This window comes from Puntigrus tetrazona, chromosome 16, assembly GCF_018831695.1.
Source record: "Puntigrus tetrazona isolate hp1 chromosome 16, ASM1883169v1, whole genome shotgun sequence".
Classification (NCBI taxonomy): Eukaryota; Metazoa; Chordata; class Actinopteri; order Cypriniformes; family Cyprinidae; genus Puntigrus; species Puntigrus tetrazona.
In genome coordinates this window covers 13039040-13060951 of record NC_056714.1, presented here as the reverse complement: position 1 = coordinate 13060951, position 21912 = coordinate 13039040, and the positions used below count along the sequence as shown (strand labels likewise).

Genomic DNA, 21912 nt, shown 5'->3' with positions numbered 1-21912 from the left:
TCATGTGATCGCTCTCACCCGGAACTCGGTCGCATGGTGCGTGGTTTACTGGTGACAGTGAAGAAAATATGCCGAAGATTAAACGCTTGTTTAAGTTTACATTTAGAGGACGTTAGTGATATTAGTAGTTACGTTAAACACACAAGCGTTTGTCAACTGGGAAGAAGTAGCGGGAGCGCGTTTAGTATTTGAGTGTTGATATTGCGAAGAATCTCCAGAGCGTCTCACCGACAGAATGAGGGAAACGCTTCTTCTTGTTCTGCTGGCTGAAGTAATCACTATAGCAACAGGTGCGTTTATTAAGTCAATGTGATCACAGGAATAACACGGGAGATCTGTTGATCTGCTGTTTTATGTGTATCTGCTTGTTTGTGTCACTTCGGTCCAGCTGATGACTGTCGAGCGCTGAATTTCGGTCATGGCTCGGTTGTGTGTGTGTGCAATGCGACATACTGCGACTCGGTGGGCCAGGCTGGGCTGCCAGACCCCGGACAGTTCTTGTCATATGTCAGCAATAAAGCTGGCAGCAGACTCGTGAAGAGTCGAGGCCAGTTCCAGAAGAACGGCACAACGGCAGGTGAGTTAAACAACAACAACAACAGTATGTGACTAATATCAGCATGTCTCAAATTCATTTATCACCACAAAATAAAGATATCATCATATACTCACCCTCGTGATGAGTCATGGCACTGCAAACCCATAAGACAAATTTTCATCTCTTCGTAACACAAATAACAAATCATTTTTGCCTACTTTGTTAAATCCAGCCAAACTTTTATGCAACAAAAAGTTAGGAAAAGTCGTCTTAATAGCTAGCTTCATGATAAACAATTTAATTTAGGCTTCATATATTGATGTAGTCACACAAATTGAGCTCATCAAATATTTTAAACGGCAAAACTTTTTGATAAATGAAGGGATTGTGAAAAAGGTTTCAATGAAAATAAGTAGCAAAAACTGTTTTGAGCACTGATAATGAGATGCATTATTTATATTAAAAATGTATCAAATTTAAAAAAAATTGACTGCCAAATTGGTGTGGTAGAATTTTTTTTTGAAAGATCATGTGACACCTAAAACTGGAGTAAAATTCAGCTTTGCCATCACAGGAATAAACTAAATTTATACATTAAATTAGAACGTTTTTATATATATATATATATATATATATATATATATATATATATATATATATATATATTATTTCATAATATTACTGAGCCTTAGTGAGCATGACACTTAAAAAAATAAAATATTATTTCAAACTTGTGACAGTTAATGTACAGTGTGTGTGATTTTTATTTTTTTTATTTTTTACATGTCGAAATAGTTAAATTCTACATTTTGTTATTGGTCCTTTTATTTTAAAGTGTGAAGAAATGTAAAGAAATAAGTATATGATGATGAAAATAATAATAATATACACTGAATATACAGCCAAGCCCCTGAACTGAACTTTTTTTTAATCTGCTCAATCTCAGCTCTCAGAATCACTCTGAATCCCAGTCAGAAGTATCAGCGCATTAAAGGATTCGGGGGAGCCATGACAGATGCAGCAGCTATGAATATTCTGTCCCTGTCCTCTGGAGCTCAGGACCAGCTGCTCAGACAGTATTTCTCCCCAGATGGTGAGAGGGACAGAGATCGGGAAACAAAGGAAATAGGTTCAGCAGCAGTCTGAGATCTGAATGGTGCACATCCCTGTCTGTCACAGGCATAGAGTACCGTTTCGTGAGAGTGCCGATGGCCAGCTGTGATTTCTCAACTCGCCTCTACACATACGCTGACACCCCAGAAGACTACGACCTCCAGAACTTCACTCTGGCTGAAGAGGATATTCACATGAAGGTATCATGCACAAACAAAAGCTACAGGTGTGCAATTTTAACAGTACAAATTGGTCCGCAGTAACTTTAGGTTTAGGCTTAGCACCTAGTTATTACCTAGTAATTGTAGTTACTATAATTAGTACATCGTATGTACATGAGTGCATACAAAATAAAGTGCTATCAAAATTTTGTCTTAATATTTTGGTGTATTTTTTGGATGATAAAAGATTTACCGAGTGTCTTTTTGTTTGTATATTGTTTGTATTCTTCACATTGGTTAGTTCATATCAAATAACATCTAAGTTATAACAGAAATAAACTTTTCCATTAAGGTTCCACTTTTATTTTGTAAGGGCAATTCATTCCTAAAGGCATTAAATGTTTAATTAATGAAGCTCTAATCAGTACGGTAAGAATAGGAAACATGAAAATATTAAATAAAATATAAAATAAAAACACGATATTGATATAAAATTTAAACCGCGAAGTGGTGGTGGCAGGTACCTGTATATCTTTTGTCAGTTTCTTACATTTTATCAATAAATCAGAATAATAAAACAATATAGAATAATGATAGTACAAAATTGTGAATATCGAAATGTTAAATGATTCGAAAATATACCAAAGCATCGTATATGATAACAGCTGATTAATTCAGAAAAGAAGCATTTAATTCATGACTTCTTTATGAATGTGAGTCATTCACAAAATCGATTCAAACAGATTGATTCACTAAGGAACACCACTGTGATGTGCAACAGCTCTGCTCCATCTTTGTTTCAATATCTGCTCACACACTGTTAAAACAACTATTGAGATATTCTTGTAGACCGTGCATGTCACACAGATGTCACACTTCATGTCATCTGTCCTCCCCAGATTCCCCTGCTGCAGCGGGCACAGGCTCTCTCTGCTCAGCCTCTCAATCTGTTCGCCAGTGCCTGGAGCGCCCCCGCATGGCTGAAGACCAACGGTGCTCTGATTGGCAAAGGCTCCCTCAAAGGCAAGCCAGGAGGCAAAGAGTATAAGACCTGGGCCCAGTACTACATTAGGTGCGTTAGAGAACCTAAACCTCTGTTTCAATGATCAGTATCTTAACTACAACTAGCCACAAAACAAACACAAAAGTCCTTTTACCTGTCCTATTCAGATTCCTAGAGGAATATGGGAAATATAATCTTTCTTTCTGGGGGCTGACATCTGGAAATGAGCCCACTGCAGGCGAAATGACAAATTACAGCTTTCAGGCGTTGGGCTTTACTCCGGAGACACAGCGCGACTGGATCGCCCTGGATCTGGGTCCAGGACTCCATTCATCATCCTTTCCCCAGACCCGCCTTGTGATCCTCGATGACAACCGACTTCTGCTTCCACACTGGGCCAAAGTGGTAAGTGAGGAGAGTGGACCAAAAGAAGGATGGGAGGACGCCCGTTCATCTCGCTCTCCACCTCTCTTCCCTGTTGTAGGTTCTGAGTGACGTACAAGCGGCACGTTATGTCCACGGGATTGGTTTTCACTGGTATCTGAACAACATTGCGCCGCCTGACGTCACCCTGACAACCACGCACCATATCTACCCAGAGTACTTCCTGTTTGCAACCGAGGCTTGTGCTGGGTGGAGTCCACTGGACCGGGGGGTGCGCCTGGGCAGCTGGGACAGAGCAGAAGACTATGCACATGACATCATAGAGGTACACGGTGTATTTAAAAATAAAAATAATTATTTAAATTATACTGAAGTAGCCAAAATTGTGGTAATTATTTAATTATATAAAAATACTTTTTTGTAAACTTTTGTGGCACTGCACCACTAATATACACTGTGCACTACAATATAAGTGGTTATAATATAATATATAGAAAATGTGTTATGTAATTGGTTATAAATTATTCTATAATGTACCTTCTCTTTATTTAGGACCTGAATAACTATGTGACCGGCTGGACAGACTGGAACTTGGCCCTTAATCAGGATGGAGGACCAAATTGGGTCAAAAACTTTGTGGATAGCCCTATTATAGTGGACTCAAGTAAAGACGTCTTCTACAAGCAGCCCACCTTCTACAGCATGGCCCACTTCAGGTAAAACTCGTCCAAGGCATCGCTAACAGTGACAAGATTCAGATCTCGGGTAAAGACGGTTTCTAAAGATTCTATATAGCTTTCAGTAGTGCACTATCATTTAATTGTAAACATAAGCAAGTACACACTTGTCTTTTTTTCCATATTTAGGTTGTGTAAAACTCCACATTTTATAAATATCAGTTATGTAATCCAAAAACAGCATTCTTTACTACAATGTGAAACTACCTCTTAGCTGAGCATCTGATTAACTTTTTGATTTCTGATTAACAGCAAGTTCCTGTGGGAGGGGTCACAGAGAGTGGGCGTGTCCTTCAGTCAGCATACCAGCCTGAAAATTTCTGCCTATATCAGACCGGATGCCTCAGCCGTTCTGATCATTCTCAACAGGTGAACAGAATGTGATCGTTTATGTTCAGCTGGTGTTGTTGATTTAGTTCAAGTCTATATATAACATGTAATGGAATTGCAGGTCTGAAGAAGAGGTGCAGTTTGAAGTTTGGGATCAAACGCTGGGCTTTCTGCCAGGAAGTGCTCCACCTCACTCCATCCTCACACTACTGTGGAGCAGACGCTGAAAGGCTCTAGCAAACGCTGCGTCGATGAGCCACATATGCACCTTAATGAATAACTCAAATCATTTCTGTAAAGCTTTGAGACAGTAACATTTCAAGCAACCACGATTGCAAAATCAGATACTTAATCTACCCATTTTGCTTAAGTTGTTTTGATGGATGGCAGTCAAAAGAAGATTTAAGGGACAATTATCAATTTTAAAGGCAATAAAAAGAACGATCGAGTCATGTTTTAGCAAGTAATGCTGATATTCCTGGAAAAACTTGATGTATAAAATTCCTTGCACTGAACACACTAAGAATTAAAAAGATGCAATAAACTTCTCACAGCCATCTCTTCTGAGAATGCATATTTATGTCAACAAAAATCAAATAGGAAGATCTGAATGCATTTGTTGTATCATAAGATCAACATGTTGCCTTGTTTTTATTCAGTTTTATTATTAATACATCATGGTCATACACATCATATAATATATATTTATATACTTTAATATTTAGCAATTCATCGTCATTTTCATCAATGTTTTTTTTGTCTTCCTTAAATGAGTTTTCCAACTAAAATTATTTACATTAGAAGAAACTGTAATAGAAATGAGAGTGAAAAGAACAAAATCAAATTAAACTGAATGACATTGACGGGTCTGTGATATATACACACCAGAGTTGGAATCAAAAAGGAGAGAGAGAGACAAAACTTCATGATCTCCTGGACAAAAGGGATGTGAGAACAACGAAAGTAAAGCAACGTTCATAAACCGCAAAGACACGGCACCCCATCCCAATGAGAATTCACATTGAACGATAAGAGGCGGGGAGTACAGCTCGTCTCTGGGAAACCCAGCGCTGTACCATCTAAATGTGGGTTGGGAGTTGTGCTGCTACAGCAACAATATGTGCCCCGACCCTACCCTCATCCTGCGCTGTTTGTTCACTCGGGGGAAGGAAAAACTCTGGAGGAGATCAAAAGACATTCACATAGACACAACTGAGAGGGACGGTGTTAGAGAACAGAAGTAAACAAACCATAGTAAAAGTACGCCAGCATGGTGGGATGAACACAAACAAAAAAAAAAAGCAAGGACAGACAAATAAGCTTGGGTTAAGACAGAGCTCGGATGAGACGGGCGGACGTGAGTGTGCGCGTGTTTCAGAAGGACCATCTCTCCGGTGTGCGAGGATCAGTGTTTAGGGAGGAAGGCTCTGATGAGGACTGAGTGCCGCTTTCATCTCCACTGAGGCTCTTCCTGCACACAGGACACGTGTCGTGCTTCAGGGAGGAAGGAGAGACAGAGAGAGGTATGTCAGTGACGACTCGTGACCTTGAAAATATTCATATTTTACCGAAACTTCGTAAGCGAGTCAAATCTGAGCACGACCGGATCTAATGAGCAGAAAAATGCTAACTTTTCAATTCTGAACAAAACATAATTACTGTTCGCCCACAACACTGTCAGCTGCACTGGTAACTATACAAACATTTCTGGGATTGAAGATTCACAAAGCAAACAGGATTTTCGGCCTTAAACTACAATGAAGTACTTTTTGCGAGGCAGCATCATTTCTCAGTCATCTACAAAAGTAATTTACAGATAATGACTTAATTTGCTTTGGATTTAGGACAATAATGTACAATTATTGAATTGAACAAACCGCCTAATGGTACACTGGTTTCCAAAATTGATAAGAAATGTTCTTCAGGAGCAATTCAGCAGTACATTAGAATGGTTTCTATAAATTGAGTGACACTTAGACAAGTAATGCATACTGAAAATTCAGCTTTGCAATCACAAGAAATGCTTTTTTAGAATATATTATAATTTAAAATATTTTTAATTGTTACTCTATTTCAGAATATGACTTTACCTGTATTTTAATTATTTTTTTAAATTCATGAAAAACCTCTTACCAACCTTTGAACAGTAATCAACATTGAAAAGAAGATGATCAGCTGAATTTGGAATTCATTCAAAAGTTAAGAAAAACCTGGTCTAACCAAACTTTTTTTCTATTGGTCACATTTTGTTACTTCCATCCGTGTTATTTTACAGTTTTGATGTCTTCACTACAATGCGAATCACATGGACATTTTTCCCATGCCTTCTCCCCATTCTCTCCCTTCAGTCTGGTTCCTTCCTCCCTATTGTTTCTCTCACCAGTTCAAGCCAGGGCACGATGCAGTCACTATGGAAGATGTGGTTACAGGGCAGCTGCCTGACCGGCTCACCGACCGTATAGTCTTCCTTACATACAGGGCACTCCATATTGCAGTCTAGGAAAAGAGGGAGACAGCGTGCCGGGGGTGTGAATAATGACAATTCAGTAGACGGGTGCTGCCTTAAATAGGAATTATAATTCATCTCCATGTAAGAGTTTTACTGGTAGGTCAATGACCCCCGCCGAGTCTTAAATCGTAACCGAAAGCCTTAAATCATAACTGTGTGTCTGACTGACCAGAAGGAAACAACAACAACAACAAGAGCTTCAATGAAAAGGGAAGACAGAGGAGAGACTAACCGGTGTGTTCCTGAGTGATGATAACAGTGGGGAGGGAGGATATTTTCTCTTTCTCAGCAGGAGGAGGACCCGTGTTCTCAAACTGACCCAATAACTGTGTGAGAGAAAGAATCGGACGATCAGCTTGTTTGCACAAGCCGCAAATGAGGAAACGTTCACCCTCGACCCCTGATCGAATACCTGTGTGATGACTGCATCCAGACCCCCCTGTCCCCAGGCGTAGTCCCCAGGGTTTGAGTGTAGCATGCCCGTCCTAACACACACACACACACACACACACACACACACACACACACACAGCTTCATCATATTGAAAAACATTGGAGAAAACAAAACACAAACTTGCCCTTTATAAAACTAATTCATTTAATTGAATTTTAAAATCTTCCACATTTAAACATCATATCAGTAACAACGGGTATATTCATGGCAACACTGATAAAGTATCATTTCAATGCATTTATATAACCTTTCCTTAAAGGGGTCATGATGTGATAGTGTGGATGCAGAAGATGACGGACATCACTGTCTGTTTAGCCCTGCCCACTGATTCACACATGCAGTGTTTACAAGAGAGGCGTTTTATGATGGGAAAATATTCAATTCAAGACACTCGACTGTAGCACTCAATTAAAAAAAGTTGTAAGTGGACGTCAGTGAACAGTACAAAAAAAGTACAAGTCAGTTCATGATTCTTTTAAGAAGCGATCAAAAAAACAACCCAAAAAACATACAAATAACAACAATAGTACTGATAAAAAATAAAAATAAAAAATTTAATCTCTTAAGCAATGAAAAAAAAGTATAAGGTATTATATATAAAAAGATATGAAATAGTGACTGTCATTGTCATAATTATTTTATTTTAAAAAACAAACCAAACATAAAATAAATACATTTATCCATCAGTATATACTGACTGCCTAAATTACATAGTTGCAAAATATTGAGTAAAATGCTTTGTTTACCATGACAGTGGAGGAGAGCCTGGTACTCCTGAATTGGCAAAAAGGCCTGCGAGAAACTGCTGTACAATTCTAGAAAAAGAGAGGAGACAAGTGAGGAACTGATATTGGTGTGGGGGAATTCTGCCAGCTTCCTGATTTTTTTTTTTTTTATTCACATTTCACAAGTCATCGAACCCTTATGCAGAACATAAATATTTCCAGTAACTTCAAACATACAGTTCTCCACATTTTTGTTTTACACATACCAGCTGAGAAGAACAGGATAACACAAGGATAACTATTTTTTATAGGAGTTTTTTTTTATAAGTGATTTTCCTAAAAGGTAATGATTAAATGTATTTTTTTTATTATTACATCACTGTATCTTGTATTATATTAATTTAGACAAAAAAAAAAATACTACATTGTATTATAACACCCTTGCATTAAATGCTGTTGTGAAGCATTTTAAGGAACACACCAAATATATCTTCAAAATATCTTCCTCTATGTTAGGCAGAACAAAGAAATTCATACAAGTCTGGAACTACTCGACTGAGTAAATGATGACAGATTTGTAATTTTTGGGTGAACTATTCCCTTTAACTCACCCCTCAACAGCGGGAGAGCGATCCGGTCGACTGCTTCCTCTGGATCGGTACCTCCTCTGCGTGTGCAGGCGTGGAGGACGACCAGGACCCCAGTGCTCTCCCGCTCCTAGAGGGCCGCCCAGGGACCCACCAAGCCCACCAGGGACAGAACCGCCGAACGGCCCCGTTCCCAGACTCCCCGACCCGCCGCCCCCTCCCGGGACCCGCTCAGAATCAGGACTGTCTAGATCCAAACTGAAAGGCCTCTCCACGAACAACAGCTGCCATAGCTACAGCGAATAAAAAAAAAAAGTTAGTAGTTAGTTAGTAACGAGCAGTGCAAATGTACCTCATTTAAACTCCTTATCAACAACAGCTACGCAATCTCTCAGGCGGGAAAGGTATTGTGGAAGGAAGGGGTCAACATACCTCGGCAAACTGTGAAGCTGTGTCATCAAGGTTATTTGAACTACTGTCCAGAAGACTAAGGATGAAACAATCACATTCATGTCAGATCTGGCCACAAATTGTTGTCGTGGATCTTGGCAACACACAATGCAGTACTAAACTGCAGTGCTGACTAAACCAGCGCTTCTCAATCCAGTACTGAACAATTCGGATGTCTCGCTCATTTAAAGGCTAAGACAGCTGCTCAAGGTGCCACGGACGATGACTTCACAGAAGCAGTTCAGTGATAAGGCGCCTCCTAAAATAAAAACTGGTTGCATCTGTCACTTGAGCTTTAGTCATAACCGAGCAAATATTTAATGACTGCAATGTTTATTGTTCATTAGGAATGGTGACATGCGTTAAAAGAATTAAAAAAATGTGAACATTTATCTTTTTATTGTATGCCACAGTCGACGGCTGAACTACGCAAGCAGAACTGTGGGATAAAATAGGCATCTGTGCTGCACTTCTCTACTACAGAGCATGCAAAAAGGAGTATATAAAATGTAAAACATAAGCGAACATTACACAAATGGCTGACTGCATCAGCTGAGACTGCGTTCAACCAGTGGACACTTTGCTGTCCCACAATGCCAAAGCAGCTGAGGAGTCGTTAGATTTGAAAAACTGAGAGAGCTGCGAGTTGAGCAACTCTCTATTCTAGTGTAAGTAGGTCAATGACAAATAAGTGTGTCCAAGATAAAGCTATTTCAAAAAAAAAAAATACCATTATTTTATAAATCAAATATTTATCGCACGCAAAGCTCTTAGAAATGAACTCATTCACGGTTTTGAAAAACTTTGATACAATTTTGCAAAAAGGTTTCAGTTTAATGACACTAAAACCGTCTTTTTTTATACGTGACGCTGGACCACATAACCATCATAGGTTTCGGGTTTTTGCAAATTAGATTTATACATAATCTGAAAGCTGAACGAATCTGTCCATTGATATATGGTTTGTTAGGAGAGGACAATATTTGGCTGAGGTACAAGTATTTGAAAATCTGGAATATGACAAAAATTACTGAACAAAAACGAAATACGGAGAAAATCACCTTTGCAGGTTTCCAAAAGAAATTCGTAGCAAAGCATATTACTAATCAAAAACTACATTTTAATATAATTACAGTAGGAAATTTACTTAATATCTTCATGGAACATGATCTTTACTTAATATGCCAATTTTTTTTGTGCATAAAACAACGATTGACAATTCACATATCAAAAGGGCCACTTGGCTGCAATTTTGGCAACAAATAAACAGTGCATAAAGGAGTGTGCAGTCATAAAAAAAAAAAAAGTTAATTTGTTTTACTACTTTAATGTTCATGTATTCATATCATTCAAAAGTACTTAAATCAACAGTTGAGAGATCCTTCAAGCACCTTCAAAGCTGAAAGCAATGATTCAGATGCAGCACGTGTCTACTAAAGACCTAATCTTATAAATGACAAGGAAGACATCCACAACGTGCAGTACACTGGAAATCTAAGACCAAGATTGAGAACCACTGATCTAAACCCTTCCCCCAATCAATCCCAATACGACCCAAACTAAACTGAGCTGGAATTTAATACAATTCAATTCAATTGAATCATGTTCCTCTGGCCGAGTGGTGGCACAAACTACTAAATTATCTTCAACCCTTCTTAACTGATCAATATAAAAAATAAAAAAATCACATCACAGCTTTGCTTTCACGTCTTTCGTTTGGCGGCGCTACGAATCCAGGCGATCGGCTTCTTTACATACTCCAAAAGCTACTGAAAGAGCGGCCATGGTTATCTAGCAGCGCAGGAGTTACAACATGCCACTGGAGGCAACGAATGAGGAAGTGCAGCCACTGAAAAGCTCACCTGGAGTCTTCTGTGACCTCCTCGATGAAGCCCGAGTCGCATCTGGGACAGATATACTCCTGAACACAAGCAAAATCACAATTAGAATGCAACATCGGAAAAAAAAAATCACGTTGTTGACTTCAACAATGCAAACAGACAAGCAAAAAAAAAAGAAGCGGTAGTTGTGTGAGGACGCACATTTGCATGGCACTACAACACGCACTCATTTGAATTTTAAAACAAATAGTGTTGTATGAGGAGAGACACTCCCTGCAATGCGTGTCAGCTCAATTGCTGGCTGATTCAAGGGGCTGCTTCCCTATTTTTTTTTTCTGATTCAAACAGGTCGAGACAGGTCATCCTGTGGGTCTCCAACAAAAGTAGGACAATGGCTGCTTATCTTGACACGCAGAACAACTCGGGACGCTCTTCTGCGTTTTTCACTCTATATACTCTAAACACGAGCCAGTTATGATTCAGCTTCGGTGTACAGACGTTTACCAAGTTGAACGGGTAGTAAACAAGGGATTACACACTAGCCATCCTCACCAGGACAGCTCACGATGGATTGACTTACTGACACACTGACCAACAAGTGCTTAAATGAAACGGTCAGTGACAGATCCGCGATGTACTTCAGATGTCACGATACAAATAAGTAAAACAGAAACAAAAATACTTGATATTCCGGTTTCGCTTCTGAGGAGAGTTCGGGATCGATCCCGTTTAAAAGCGCTTTTGGACATATCTCAACGACAACAGCTTGAACCGATCGTTTATTGAAGCCTAACGTGTCCCAGAGCCCGAAAAAGTATTTGTTTCTTACAGTACGACACTACGAAAATATAACAAAAACACTAGATTTGAGTGTAGCATTTGTGCTAAAGGTAAAACACGTCAGCTTTCGCCGTTTTTACGTGCACGAGCTGCAGTCTCGCGTTTAAAAATACCGGCCATTGATGAATACGTTTGTTTTTAATGTGTATATACAAACAACAAGGCACTCAGGCCTTTCGCCCACATCAGGTTGATACACTGCTACTATGCTAACTTTAGCACCACAGCGGGACCTGAGAGAGAGACAGCGGCGGTACAGAAACCGACGCGGGCGAACCGGCCGTGCGTTACAAGCGACGCGGACTCACCGGCAGTTTGGGGCTCACTTCACCCTTACAACAGTGACAGAAGAAGCGATGCGGAGGGACCGCCGCAGCCTCCGCCATGTTTTCCGTGAGACCGTCTGTGTCCCAAACAGCAGCAGCGCTGGCCGTCGGTCCGCCCACTGCAGAGGGAGGCGCTCTGACATGAGCTCGGAGGTCCGGTTCAACGCCTCGAGTCGATTCATTCGGACGGTTCTTTTAAAGAACCGGCTCCGAGTCACGTTTATTGGTTACGCATCCTTACAGCGACGGCGAAATGCGCTTTTTTGCGAGCCTGTTAAAGGCGAAGTTGAAATAAAGGGCGTGAATAATTTACAGTAATTAATAGTTCATAATTAAAGCAAACAATCCATGATGCAACGCTGTTTGATGAAATACCACTAGTAGCACTTTGTCGATCAAAAGTGTTCCTGTCTCAATATATAAACTTTTCTTGCGAAATTTTGATGTAAACACCGATATATGCTAATTTGTGATGTAAAATATAGTTCATATATAGTCTAGTGATTCACATTCGGCTCTTCTGAATCATTAAAAGAATCAGTTCGTTGTAAGGATTCGTTCGCTGATCAGGCGTCACACTGGAACTCTACATGACCACGGAAATTCGCCAGTGCTGATCATTACACACCGCCTGAACAACACACGTGATATTACAAAGCGAGATTAAAACTGTAAACCCGTACAACTAGATACTTTTTAAAGGTAGGTTCCTTTCTGCTCGGATGCATGATTGAGTGTTTTGTGCCGTGTTGGTCTGAATGAGATGTTTGAGTTGCAGAAAGGCCAGAGAGCAGCTAACGCTGCTTTCATGTGCAAGTTTGTGTAATAAGTATCATTTAGAACCTAAATATTGAATTATTGTTACTGTATGTTTTGAACAGGATGCTCTCTTAGTGCTTTTAAATGCTGCTTTTAGGTAGAGTTTACAACAAAGTGTTTGTGTCTGGTCAGAATATTAATGTATTTGTGATACAGATACAACAGAAAATGTAATGTTACTAGACGTTAGAAAAAGTTATATATATATATATATATATATATATATATATAAGTTATATATCTCGCAACCATAGTTTTTGTTTATCTGCAATGTTTATGTTGTAGTAGTAATAATAATAACAAAATATTTACACAGACACACAGACACATTTCCCCATTAATTTTTTCAATGTTTTTATTTTTAAAAAGTCTACATTAAATAATTAAAATATTCAAACCAAACAGCTCTGCAATTACTTTTTGAAAACAAACATAAATAAATAAATGAATACATAAATAAATAAATAAAAACAATTTGCTTCTCTTCCCAAGAAGCATCACAAATGATGCAATACAATGAAATGGCTGTGCAATACACATTTTGGACTAACAGACATTGATTATGTTTCTAAAAAGTTTATTTAGTTGTGTTTCTTTACACTTTATTAAATATTATAATCGAGAGTGAAGGGACTCTCAAGGTTATGTCATTCATTATGCTGAATGGTAGTTTTAGTTCCTTTAATAACCGTGACCTCTGATCTGAGTAGTTATTTAGTGGGAATTCCTCAATTAAAGACGAGCTACAAAAACATTTGGGTTCACTGTTTGTAAAGACATGTTCATCTGTTTCATCGGGTGTTGTAAGTGGTTGGTTGTCCCTCTCTTTCTTGCAGATGACAGCGCAGGAGGTGCGTCTGTGTGGGCTGCTGCTGCAGGAGCACTTTGGAGATGTGGTGGAGAAAGTGGGCACTCATCTGATCCGCAGTGGAGTTCTGACATTGCGAGCGCTTGCCCATGAGACCAGACTTCCCCTCGACCTGGTAATGTCATGTACTTAGGCTTTCTCTGCTATCACATCCTTCTCCTTATCTTCTCTTCTGTCTTCCATTTTTGCCGAGCCAGAAAATTGATCTTTTCCTTTTTTACACACTCTTCTCTCCCAGGTCAAGAAGTCTCTGTGTGTGCTGATGCAGCATGGGATGTGTTTGTTCGGTGCCGGGCGTCGTGGTCCAGCGGGACCCGTGGAATACCGCGTCATCTGCGAGCGCATCCTACACATGCTCCGTTATCCGCGCTACATCTACACTGCCAAGAGTCTTTATGGAGACACAGGCGAGCTCATTGTGGAGGAGATTCTGCAGAGAGGACAGATGACTATGAGCAGCACAGTCAAGACCGTAGCTGACCGGCTGACCCACAATATGCCAGGTGAGAAACTAGAGTACAAGAAGACTAAAGGGCTAATTCAGTCAATATACAGGGGTTTTGTTTGTTTTTTTTTGTAGGGATTTTGGCTTGCAGTATACATGATCGATTGCTCCAAACAAACTTAACTGAGAACATCTCTGTATGGGTATAGTTTGCTTATAAAATAAGTTTGCATTATCAGTGTTCACCTTTTACTTTTTTTTTAGAATTGCATAATGGCAAAAAATAAATCTGTTTAAAAAAAAAAAGATTCATAACAAATATTTTGCAAGCTGTCTTGCCACACAAATGGAGTGTTGGTAGACAGAGGAGGAAATTAGTTGCATATATATTTCTTTATAAACTTGACAGAATATATATCGGCCGATATTTGCATTTTTTTTAAAACATCTTTTTATTTAGCTTTAATTTTGTTAAATATTTATCCGTGAGAAATACCATAATAGGATTACAGATTCAAGTCATCTAAAGCATAAATATGTTATTTGATGCATTTATATTTTAACTTACTTTAAAATTATTCCTAATCTCCTTAAATATTAATTAATATATAAATCTGTTTTGAAATCTTTTTTTTAAATCAGTGTAAATGTAAACGGAACCAAGCTCATACAATTTTTAGGTTTGTTCAGTTGTGTGTGTTTTTAAAGAGGACCAGACAAGCGTGGTACAAAAAGAAAGAATGCTAAAAATGACATCTAAGAATATGTTCCATCCATTTTTTTCTTACGTCCTTTGACTTTGACTTTCTTTGCACCAGAGGGCCAGAGTATGGACTACAGTGAGGTTGTCTCTGCGTTTTCTCGGTTGGTGGAGACTCATTTCCTGCAGCGTTGTCCTCCAGCGGCCTCCTCGGGACCATCGAGCTCAGGAGCAGTCAACACTCCCCTTCCAGCGGCGACGCAGCCCACCGAACCAGAGGAACACCCAGAATGCTACAAACTACCCTATATCAATCTCACCGGTCAGTCAAAACACATGGCATACTGTTAAACTCTTTAGAGTTTAGTATACACAGTACCTGTGAAAACCGAGCTTAAAATGCTTAAAATGACTTTAGCGTTAAATGGAGAGCGCAACAGTTAAAGTTTGAAATAACGGTCTTATTGTTCACCATGTGAATGTAGTTCCGTATGAATAGAAAGGAGGTTGAATTGTGTTCATTCAGGTAAAGGAAAACGCAGGCGCTCGAGCGAGGATGGTGAAGCTGACCAGCGTACGGCAAAGAAAGCCAAAACAGACAATAGTGAGGTATTACCATCCATGTGTTCATTAGCTGAGTTTTCCCAGTATTGCACATGCTTTCTCTCTCTCTCTCTCTCTCTCTCCAGTGTGGTGACGAAGGGATCTATTGGCAGGTGAATTTTCAACGCTTTCACCTGCACTTCAGAGATCAGGCCATTATTAGTGCTGTTTCCTGTAAACTCGATCAGGTAGCTATAACCGCCTCTCCATGTATCAAAGAGTCTAAGATGTGCTGTGAGATGTAATTAGGTTGTGGACTGAATATTCTTTCACGGCTGTGTGAGAGACAGAACGTTCTGGATTCTCACATTTAGACTTTCTCCTCCAGGGAAATAATAAGTCGGTAGAATGTAGGTCTTTAATTCCTCTCTGTTTCTCCCCTGTAGACCAGCAGCGAGATTGTTAGAACCATGTTGCGGATGAGTGAGGTTACAACGCCGGCTCACGCTGTTTTCACACAAGCCCTTTCGGCCAATGAGGTAATAGACAGGACACACGTGCATATTTTAGTTTGATAAGGCCCTTACTGTAAAACATTTAAAGAGACGGGTCTGATTGGTTGACTGGAGTTTAAAATGGCAGTGTCGGTGTGAACAGTCCGTCCTGCAGATCATCTTAGAAATCCATACCAGATTGAGATGAAGCGCGATCGAAGCCTTGTTATATTTCCATCAGATTTTCAGATCTCTTCCATCCAGTTACAACATCGCCAGACCAATTTTAGACCAATACCTCACTCTGCTTGTGGATGATCCGGTAAAGCAATGCATCCACAGACACACACCTTTTTTATACAAGAATTAAATGACTTTAAAATAACTTTAATGTGTATTTTGTCCTACTAGATGGAATTTGTGGGGAAGACAGGTGACAGTGGAGGAGGAATGTATGTCGTCAGTATCCCTTTAAAACACCATCTGGGGGAAAAAGTGACTGCAAACTGTTTTTATCTATTTATTTATTAAAAGTCTGGGCTTAGTATGATTTTTTTTTTTCTGTTTTAAATAAATGCTGTCCTTTTGACTTTATTTATTAAGGAATTTGAAAAAATTGTATCATGGTGTCCACAAAAAGGTTTTCAAAATTTAACATAAGAAATTTAAGCATGTGACTCTAATAACTTTATATTGTGTAAAAAAAACCTGTCAAATTGGGCTTGCCGTTCCAGGAATAAATATATAAAACTTAAAATATAAATATGATTAATATATACACACACATAAATTATTTAAATTAATCATGCATTTAATCATGATTAATGATTTGACAGCACAAATACTAATATTAAAATACATGAAAATTTGACTTCTATTACTAATTGACTTATTACTGATTTTGTGTTTTTGATTAATGAAATTATTCTTTTTTTTAAATTATTTATTTGATTAATTGGCGAACATAAGAAACAAAAGCATTTATGTTTTACGTCATGAACCTAATTTCCCAGCAACTTAGTGTGCAACTAATAATGAATTGGTTGACCCTTAACCCTGTGGTCAGATTTACATCGTGCCCTGGCTAACCTGGCAAGAGCTACCCTAGAGTCTGTGGTCCAAGAGAGGTTAGTAGGGTCATAGCGCATTAGACTTTTGCTTTTGTTCTTAGTTTCATGATGTGCTTATGCTTTGTGTCAGGTTCGGTTCTCGCTCGGCTCGAATCTTTCGTCTGTTACTGCGAAAGCGGCACCTGGAGCAGAAGCAGGTGGAGGATTTTGCCATGGTTCCTGCCAAAGAGGCCAAAGACATGCTGTACACACTCCTGTCTGAGAACCTGGTCCAGCTCCAGGTAACTCACTCACAGGTTCGGTTCATATAAATGTAACTTTAATAAGCCTAGATCGTGTTTCATTTTGTACCGTACGTGCAGGAAATCCCCAAAACGCCGGACTACGCCCCTTCTCGAACCTTTTACCTGTACACAGTTAATCAGCTGCCCACTGCCAGGCTACTTCTGCAACACTGCTACAAGGTACACAGCTCACACGGACGTCCCTGGAATCTTTGTTTAGTGCTATTTATGATGTTTTGACATTTGTATGCGGACTCCATACAGACAGTTGGCAACCTGATCGAGAGACGGCTGTATGAGACCAAAGAGAACAAGCAAGTCCCTTCTTTTTTTTTTGGTCAATGAAACATCTAATTTGAGTATTAGTCCTCAATTATGTCTGCGAATTGATTTTGACAGGCGCCTTTTGGAGAAGTCTCAGCGAATTGAGGCCATCCTGGCATCCCTGCAGGCCACAGGAGCCGAGGCGGCCCAGCTGACGGAGGTGGAGGAGATGATCACCGCTCCAGAACGACAGCAGCTCGAGTCTCTACGGCACCACATTAACAAGTACAAGTACTACACAAACAAGTCGGATGAAACAGTCACACCATTCACGTTCGGCCAATCATTAATCTTCTCTTTGTGCTTATGGCGGCAGGTTGGACTCCAGTGAAAATCAGGTGGATGAGACAATATTTCTTCTGGAATCCTACATTAACTCTACACAGGCCTCTCGCTGACCGTTTTTATACAACTTTAGGCTAGTTCTAAAAATTGCTGATGTTTGTTTGAAAAGAAATGGGTCGCTCAGAGATGTTTATTTCTTTTGCGACACGGAGTGACTGATTTATATGACTGAGTATTTTGTGTAGCCTTGAGCAATTTTATTTTCCACAGAAAAAAATAAAGTTGTAATTCTTTTATTTTAATGGTTTACCTTTTTTTTTTATTTAATAATTTTGTCTGAATGTAAAAAAAAAAAAGCAAATACAATTTACAAACCTATGCATAGAACATGAAGGTCGAAACAGACATTATTATTTCTGTTAAGAAAAAAAATTAAATAAACGGACTGTTTGTCATTATACCATGTTTTCAACTTAAATACAAATTTCATTATTTTCTTTTTCACAAATAGTGCATTTGCTTGTTTTCTTGCTTGTTCTTTCAATGCAATGTAGTTGTAAAGGATCTGACTCTGTGAAACCTGAGAGTCTCTCAGATTAATCTTCTTTGGAACAATTGGATTCATGTGCTTTTGATGCCACAACAGAATCCAGATAAAATGTTAGGTTTGAGACCCTTATCGCCAAACACCTGACCTGCAACAACTGATAAACCCGTCGTTCGCAAAGTTTTACACATCGTGCATCCCTTTGCATGTTCATTTATTAAATATTTTAGCACATTTTTAGCACTCTCGGCTCCATGTGAAATATTTTAACAGGTTTAAATCCATTCTGCATATTTCTCCCCGAAACCAGCTAAGAAAATGAAGAATAAGTCTGTAGATTCCACCTGGACCTGATAATGGACTGTTTGCGGTCCCGGAGCAGAAATGTCATGTCTCAAAGGGGAAATAATGGCTACGAAAGGCATATTTCCTGGTTGAACAGGAAACTCTGTTCAGTCTGCTCAGTTTTCATCGTTCTCATCCTCATCCTTCCTCTGTTTCCTTGTGAAAAACCCCAACTGTGAAGAAACATCAACACATGGCTTAAGACTGCTGAGTGCGTGTAGTTTTGGTACATGTATAGAGTTATGTTCAGTACCTTCCAAAGGATGAATACTAAGAGAGCAAGAAGCAGCAGTCCTCCAATGATGCTGCCGATCAGAATCCAGAGAGAGATGGGTATCGAACGGCCCTTCAGCACTTCCAAAACCGTCTATAAGTTACATACAGACACACAAAGACAGTTTATAGTAGGAAAGTCTATTTAAAGGATTGGTTCACCCCAAATGAAAAATCGTCATCGCCATCATGTCTTTCCAAACTCTTCAGACCTTCGTTAAACTTCAGAACATTAATTCCGAGTGCTATCTTAGTGAATACATCCACAAAACGGGATGTGAGGTTAGCTCATCTTCAGTTTTGCGCCGCTACTTAAAAGCTTTTTTGTGCAAAGAAGACAGAAATAACAATTTACTCAACCATTCTTAACTCAAGGGAGAAGAATGGTTATAAATTGTTATTTCTGCATAAACGTTTTCCCTTTGCGTCGCAAAACATGGACTAAAGTCGTGTTTCGAAGATGGACGAAGGTCTTACTGAATGAATAAATGAACAGGTCACTAATCAAATAAGCGCACCCCTGGTTTAGGAGTTTGTGTAACTGTCAGTTTTCTCACCTCTCTCAAGATGGCAGCATTTCCCATCGTGATCAGACTGGACTCCCGAGCAGACAGCTGGTAGGAGCCCACTATTGTCACTGCTTTAAACTTGGCCTGACAGGAGCACGCAGTAGTTACAGGTTAGAGACTGAAACGTAAACACATCCCGGGAAACACATCTGACCTCTGGAGCCATCTGCTTGTGTCACCTGTCTGAAAAAGTTGTCGTGTATTCTCCTGGTGATGCGGATCAAGGCCGTCTGTCCTTTCAGTAGCTGTTGGACGTGACACACGACCTCCACGCACCACGAGGAAGTGCAGTTCTAAATATGAAAACAGAATGATATTATAGTAACGGCTCGTTTACAGCAGTACAAATTAATTTTTGCAAGTGCTAGGGAGGTGCTGGAAAAGCTATTCAAAATTAAGTAAATGAATGAATAAACAATAAAAGTACTATTTAAATATAATTTAAAATTAAGAAAAGATTCATCAAACGTGAACAAGAGTTCAAATTGAAATCAGTTTAAAATAAATCAGCAAATAAATAAAAAATAAATATATAATATAAATATATATCTATATTTTTCATAAATTGGGTATTTAAAAAAATATATATATTATTGCATATATTCCTAATAGATTCTAGTGTTTTCCTTTTATCTTTTGCACCGCACAAATACTTAACAGGAATTTGTCCTACTTTTCAACAAAACAAAAACCACACAGCTTTAGAATCTGATAACGCTTTGATGGCAGCTAATAAGGAAAGGCTGTCAACTGCAAAATCAAATCAAATTAAATCATTAAATCAAAATTCAGTTTAACCTAATGCATTTACTTTGGTTACAGAATGACCATAAGATCTGTATTCTCACCAACAGTTCAGCTTTCTTCATGTCTTCTGGGTGAAGTGGACGCACATCCCTCTGGCTGGACTTTAACTTGGAAAGATCACTGACTACACTGCAGTTCACACCTGAAGACTACAAACAAACAAACAGAAAAACATCAACTACATGAACACAAAGATGCGTATGAATTACAGTAAGCGCATATAAACGCATACACGCGATACTAACATTATGAGAGAAAGCGTCAACCACTGTCGAGAAAACTCTGTCTCCTGAAGCCACGGCAGGCAAGCTGACAGTCAGCTCCAGATTACTGACGGCGTAACAGCCCAGATTCTGCACCTGATATAAAAAAAACATACGTGTACATTACATTTACTTATAAGCTTTCTGATTTTTTAAACATAAACCAGTGAGCTTATCAGGTTAACGGTGACCCACCCTGAAATGTGTGTAGAACTCGGGTCCTGTCCCCTCAGACACGGTTCTGGTTGGGTGGACCTCATAGCGGTTTAGGTTGGAGTCACTGTATTGAATTGAACCGAAATAAGACGACCACATATGTAGAGTGAACATACAAAAGGGTAATTGATTCTGGGAACTAACCTTGTGATGAACAGATCTGGTTCATACTGTACAATGCTCTGTAACTGTACACTGTTGTCCGAAAGTGTGCCTTCACTCTCCACACTGTCACTGTGCCCACACGCATATACACACATATTTAGTATACACTGTAAAATAACACGTTTATTTACTTGTTGTGTTAGGTTAAAATGACTAATGCATCTTCCAAAAACATCTTTGAGCAGTACCGTTTGCTAATGGTTTAAGCTGAGTGTGTGTGTGCGTGTGTGTGTGTGTGTGTACCTGGAAGCAATAAGCTTCATCTGGACCTTGCTGATGAGAGACGTACAACTGAACTCAAATTCCAGCATGAAGTTCACCTGAAATGAGGCAATTGGGAGGATCACTGGTCAGTGAACCAAAGCGGCTCAATGAATCATTTCAATGAACCTTCGTCTTTTCAGAGGCTTACCTTGGACTGAGAGCGGAATACTGGGTAACTGACATTACAGGAGTGACTGTTTGAGCTGAGAGCCGTGCATTCGATCTTAAACTGAGCGTCTTCCTATAGACAGACAGAGAGAAAGAAAGACGTAAATGAGGCAGAAAGAGATATTAAGAAGCAGGAGGCATAATTCATAAAAACGGTAGAATATAATGTACTTTTGTATAAATTATGTGTATAAATACTTACACTACAATTCTAAAGTTTGGGGACAGTTTTAAGGAGTCTAATGCTTATCAAGGCTGCATTTATTTGTTTAAAAATACAGGAAAAAGTAATATTGTGAAATATTATTACAATTTAAAAAGGTTTTTATATTTTACGATGTCCTTCATTTCTGTAATGTCAAAGCCAAATATGATTAGTCTTCAGTGTCACATTACCCCAAAACGTATTCTAAGATGCTGATTTCGTTTTTATCAATATTATTGTTGAAATAAGTTGTGCTGCTT

General features: G+C 39.1%; 4 protein-coding genes across 4 annotated transcripts in view; 2 read left to right on the top strand and 2 right to left on the bottom strand.

Annotated features, from left to right (window-relative positions):
- The first annotated feature begins 24 nt into the window (after window positions 1–24).
- On the top strand, window positions 25–5555 carry gba (glucosidase, beta, acid). Its single transcript, XM_043260518.1, has 10 exons — window positions 25–290; window positions 389–577; window positions 1485–1631; window positions 1718–1851; window positions 2712–2884; window positions 2983–3220; window positions 3300–3524; window positions 3752–3915; window positions 4189–4305; window positions 4388–5555. Exons 1-10 carry the CDS (start codon window positions 236–238, stop codon window positions 4491–4493), a joined length of 1548 nt encoding a protein of 515 aa, XP_043116453.1. The 5' UTR covers window positions 25–235; the 3' UTR covers window positions 4494–5555.
- On the bottom strand, window positions 4878–12133 carry rnf115a (ring finger protein 115a). The gene is made up of 9 exons (XM_043260519.1): window positions 11981–12133; window positions 10854–10912; window positions 8974–9028; window positions 8566–8834; window positions 7976–8044; window positions 7188–7260; window positions 7008–7101; window positions 6647–6762; window positions 4878–5760 (listed from the first exon to the last, which is right to left on the bottom strand). The coding sequence occupies exons 1-9, from the start codon at window positions 12056–12058 to the stop codon at window positions 5641–5643; spliced, it is 933 nt and encodes a 310-aa protein (XP_043116454.1). The 5' UTR covers window positions 12059–12133; the 3' UTR covers window positions 4878–5640.
- Window positions 12134–12548: 415 nt separating this feature from the next.
- On the top strand, window positions 12549–18126 carry polr3c (polymerase (RNA) III (DNA directed) polypeptide C). Its single transcript, XM_043260517.1, has 15 exons — window positions 12549–12700; window positions 13654–13800; window positions 13924–14188; window positions 14949–15152; window positions 15357–15439; window positions 15520–15621; window positions 15820–15912; window positions 16109–16189; window positions 16279–16330; window positions 16934–16994; window positions 17068–17218; window positions 17300–17401; window positions 17486–17535; window positions 17621–17770; window positions 17862–18126. Exons 2-15 carry the CDS (start codon window positions 13654–13656, stop codon window positions 17941–17943), a joined length of 1623 nt encoding a protein of 540 aa, XP_043116452.1. The 5' UTR covers window positions 12549–12700; the 3' UTR covers window positions 17944–18126.
- A 304-nt stretch (window positions 18127–18430) lies between these two features.
- itga10 (integrin, alpha 10) overlaps window positions 18431–21912 on the bottom strand; it is a 34587-nt gene continuing 31105 nt past the window's right edge. The window contains exons 22-31 of the mRNA XM_043260515.1: window positions 21428–21520; window positions 21259–21335; window positions 20995–21084; window positions 20830–20914; window positions 20617–20730; window positions 20413–20520; window positions 19744–19857; window positions 19553–19648; window positions 18976–19089; window positions 18431–18895 (exon numbers count right to left, since the gene is read on the bottom strand). Of these exons, the coding sequence (XP_043116450.1) occupies window positions 18839–18895; window positions 18976–19089; window positions 19553–19648; window positions 19744–19857; window positions 20413–20520; window positions 20617–20730; window positions 20830–20914; window positions 20995–21084; window positions 21259–21335; window positions 21428–21520 (948 nt within the window). The 3' untranslated portion in view covers window positions 18431–18838. The remainder of the gene's footprint in view (window positions 18896–18975; window positions 19090–19552; window positions 19649–19743; window positions 19858–20412; window positions 20521–20616; window positions 20731–20829; window positions 20915–20994; window positions 21085–21258; window positions 21336–21427; window positions 21521–21912) is intronic.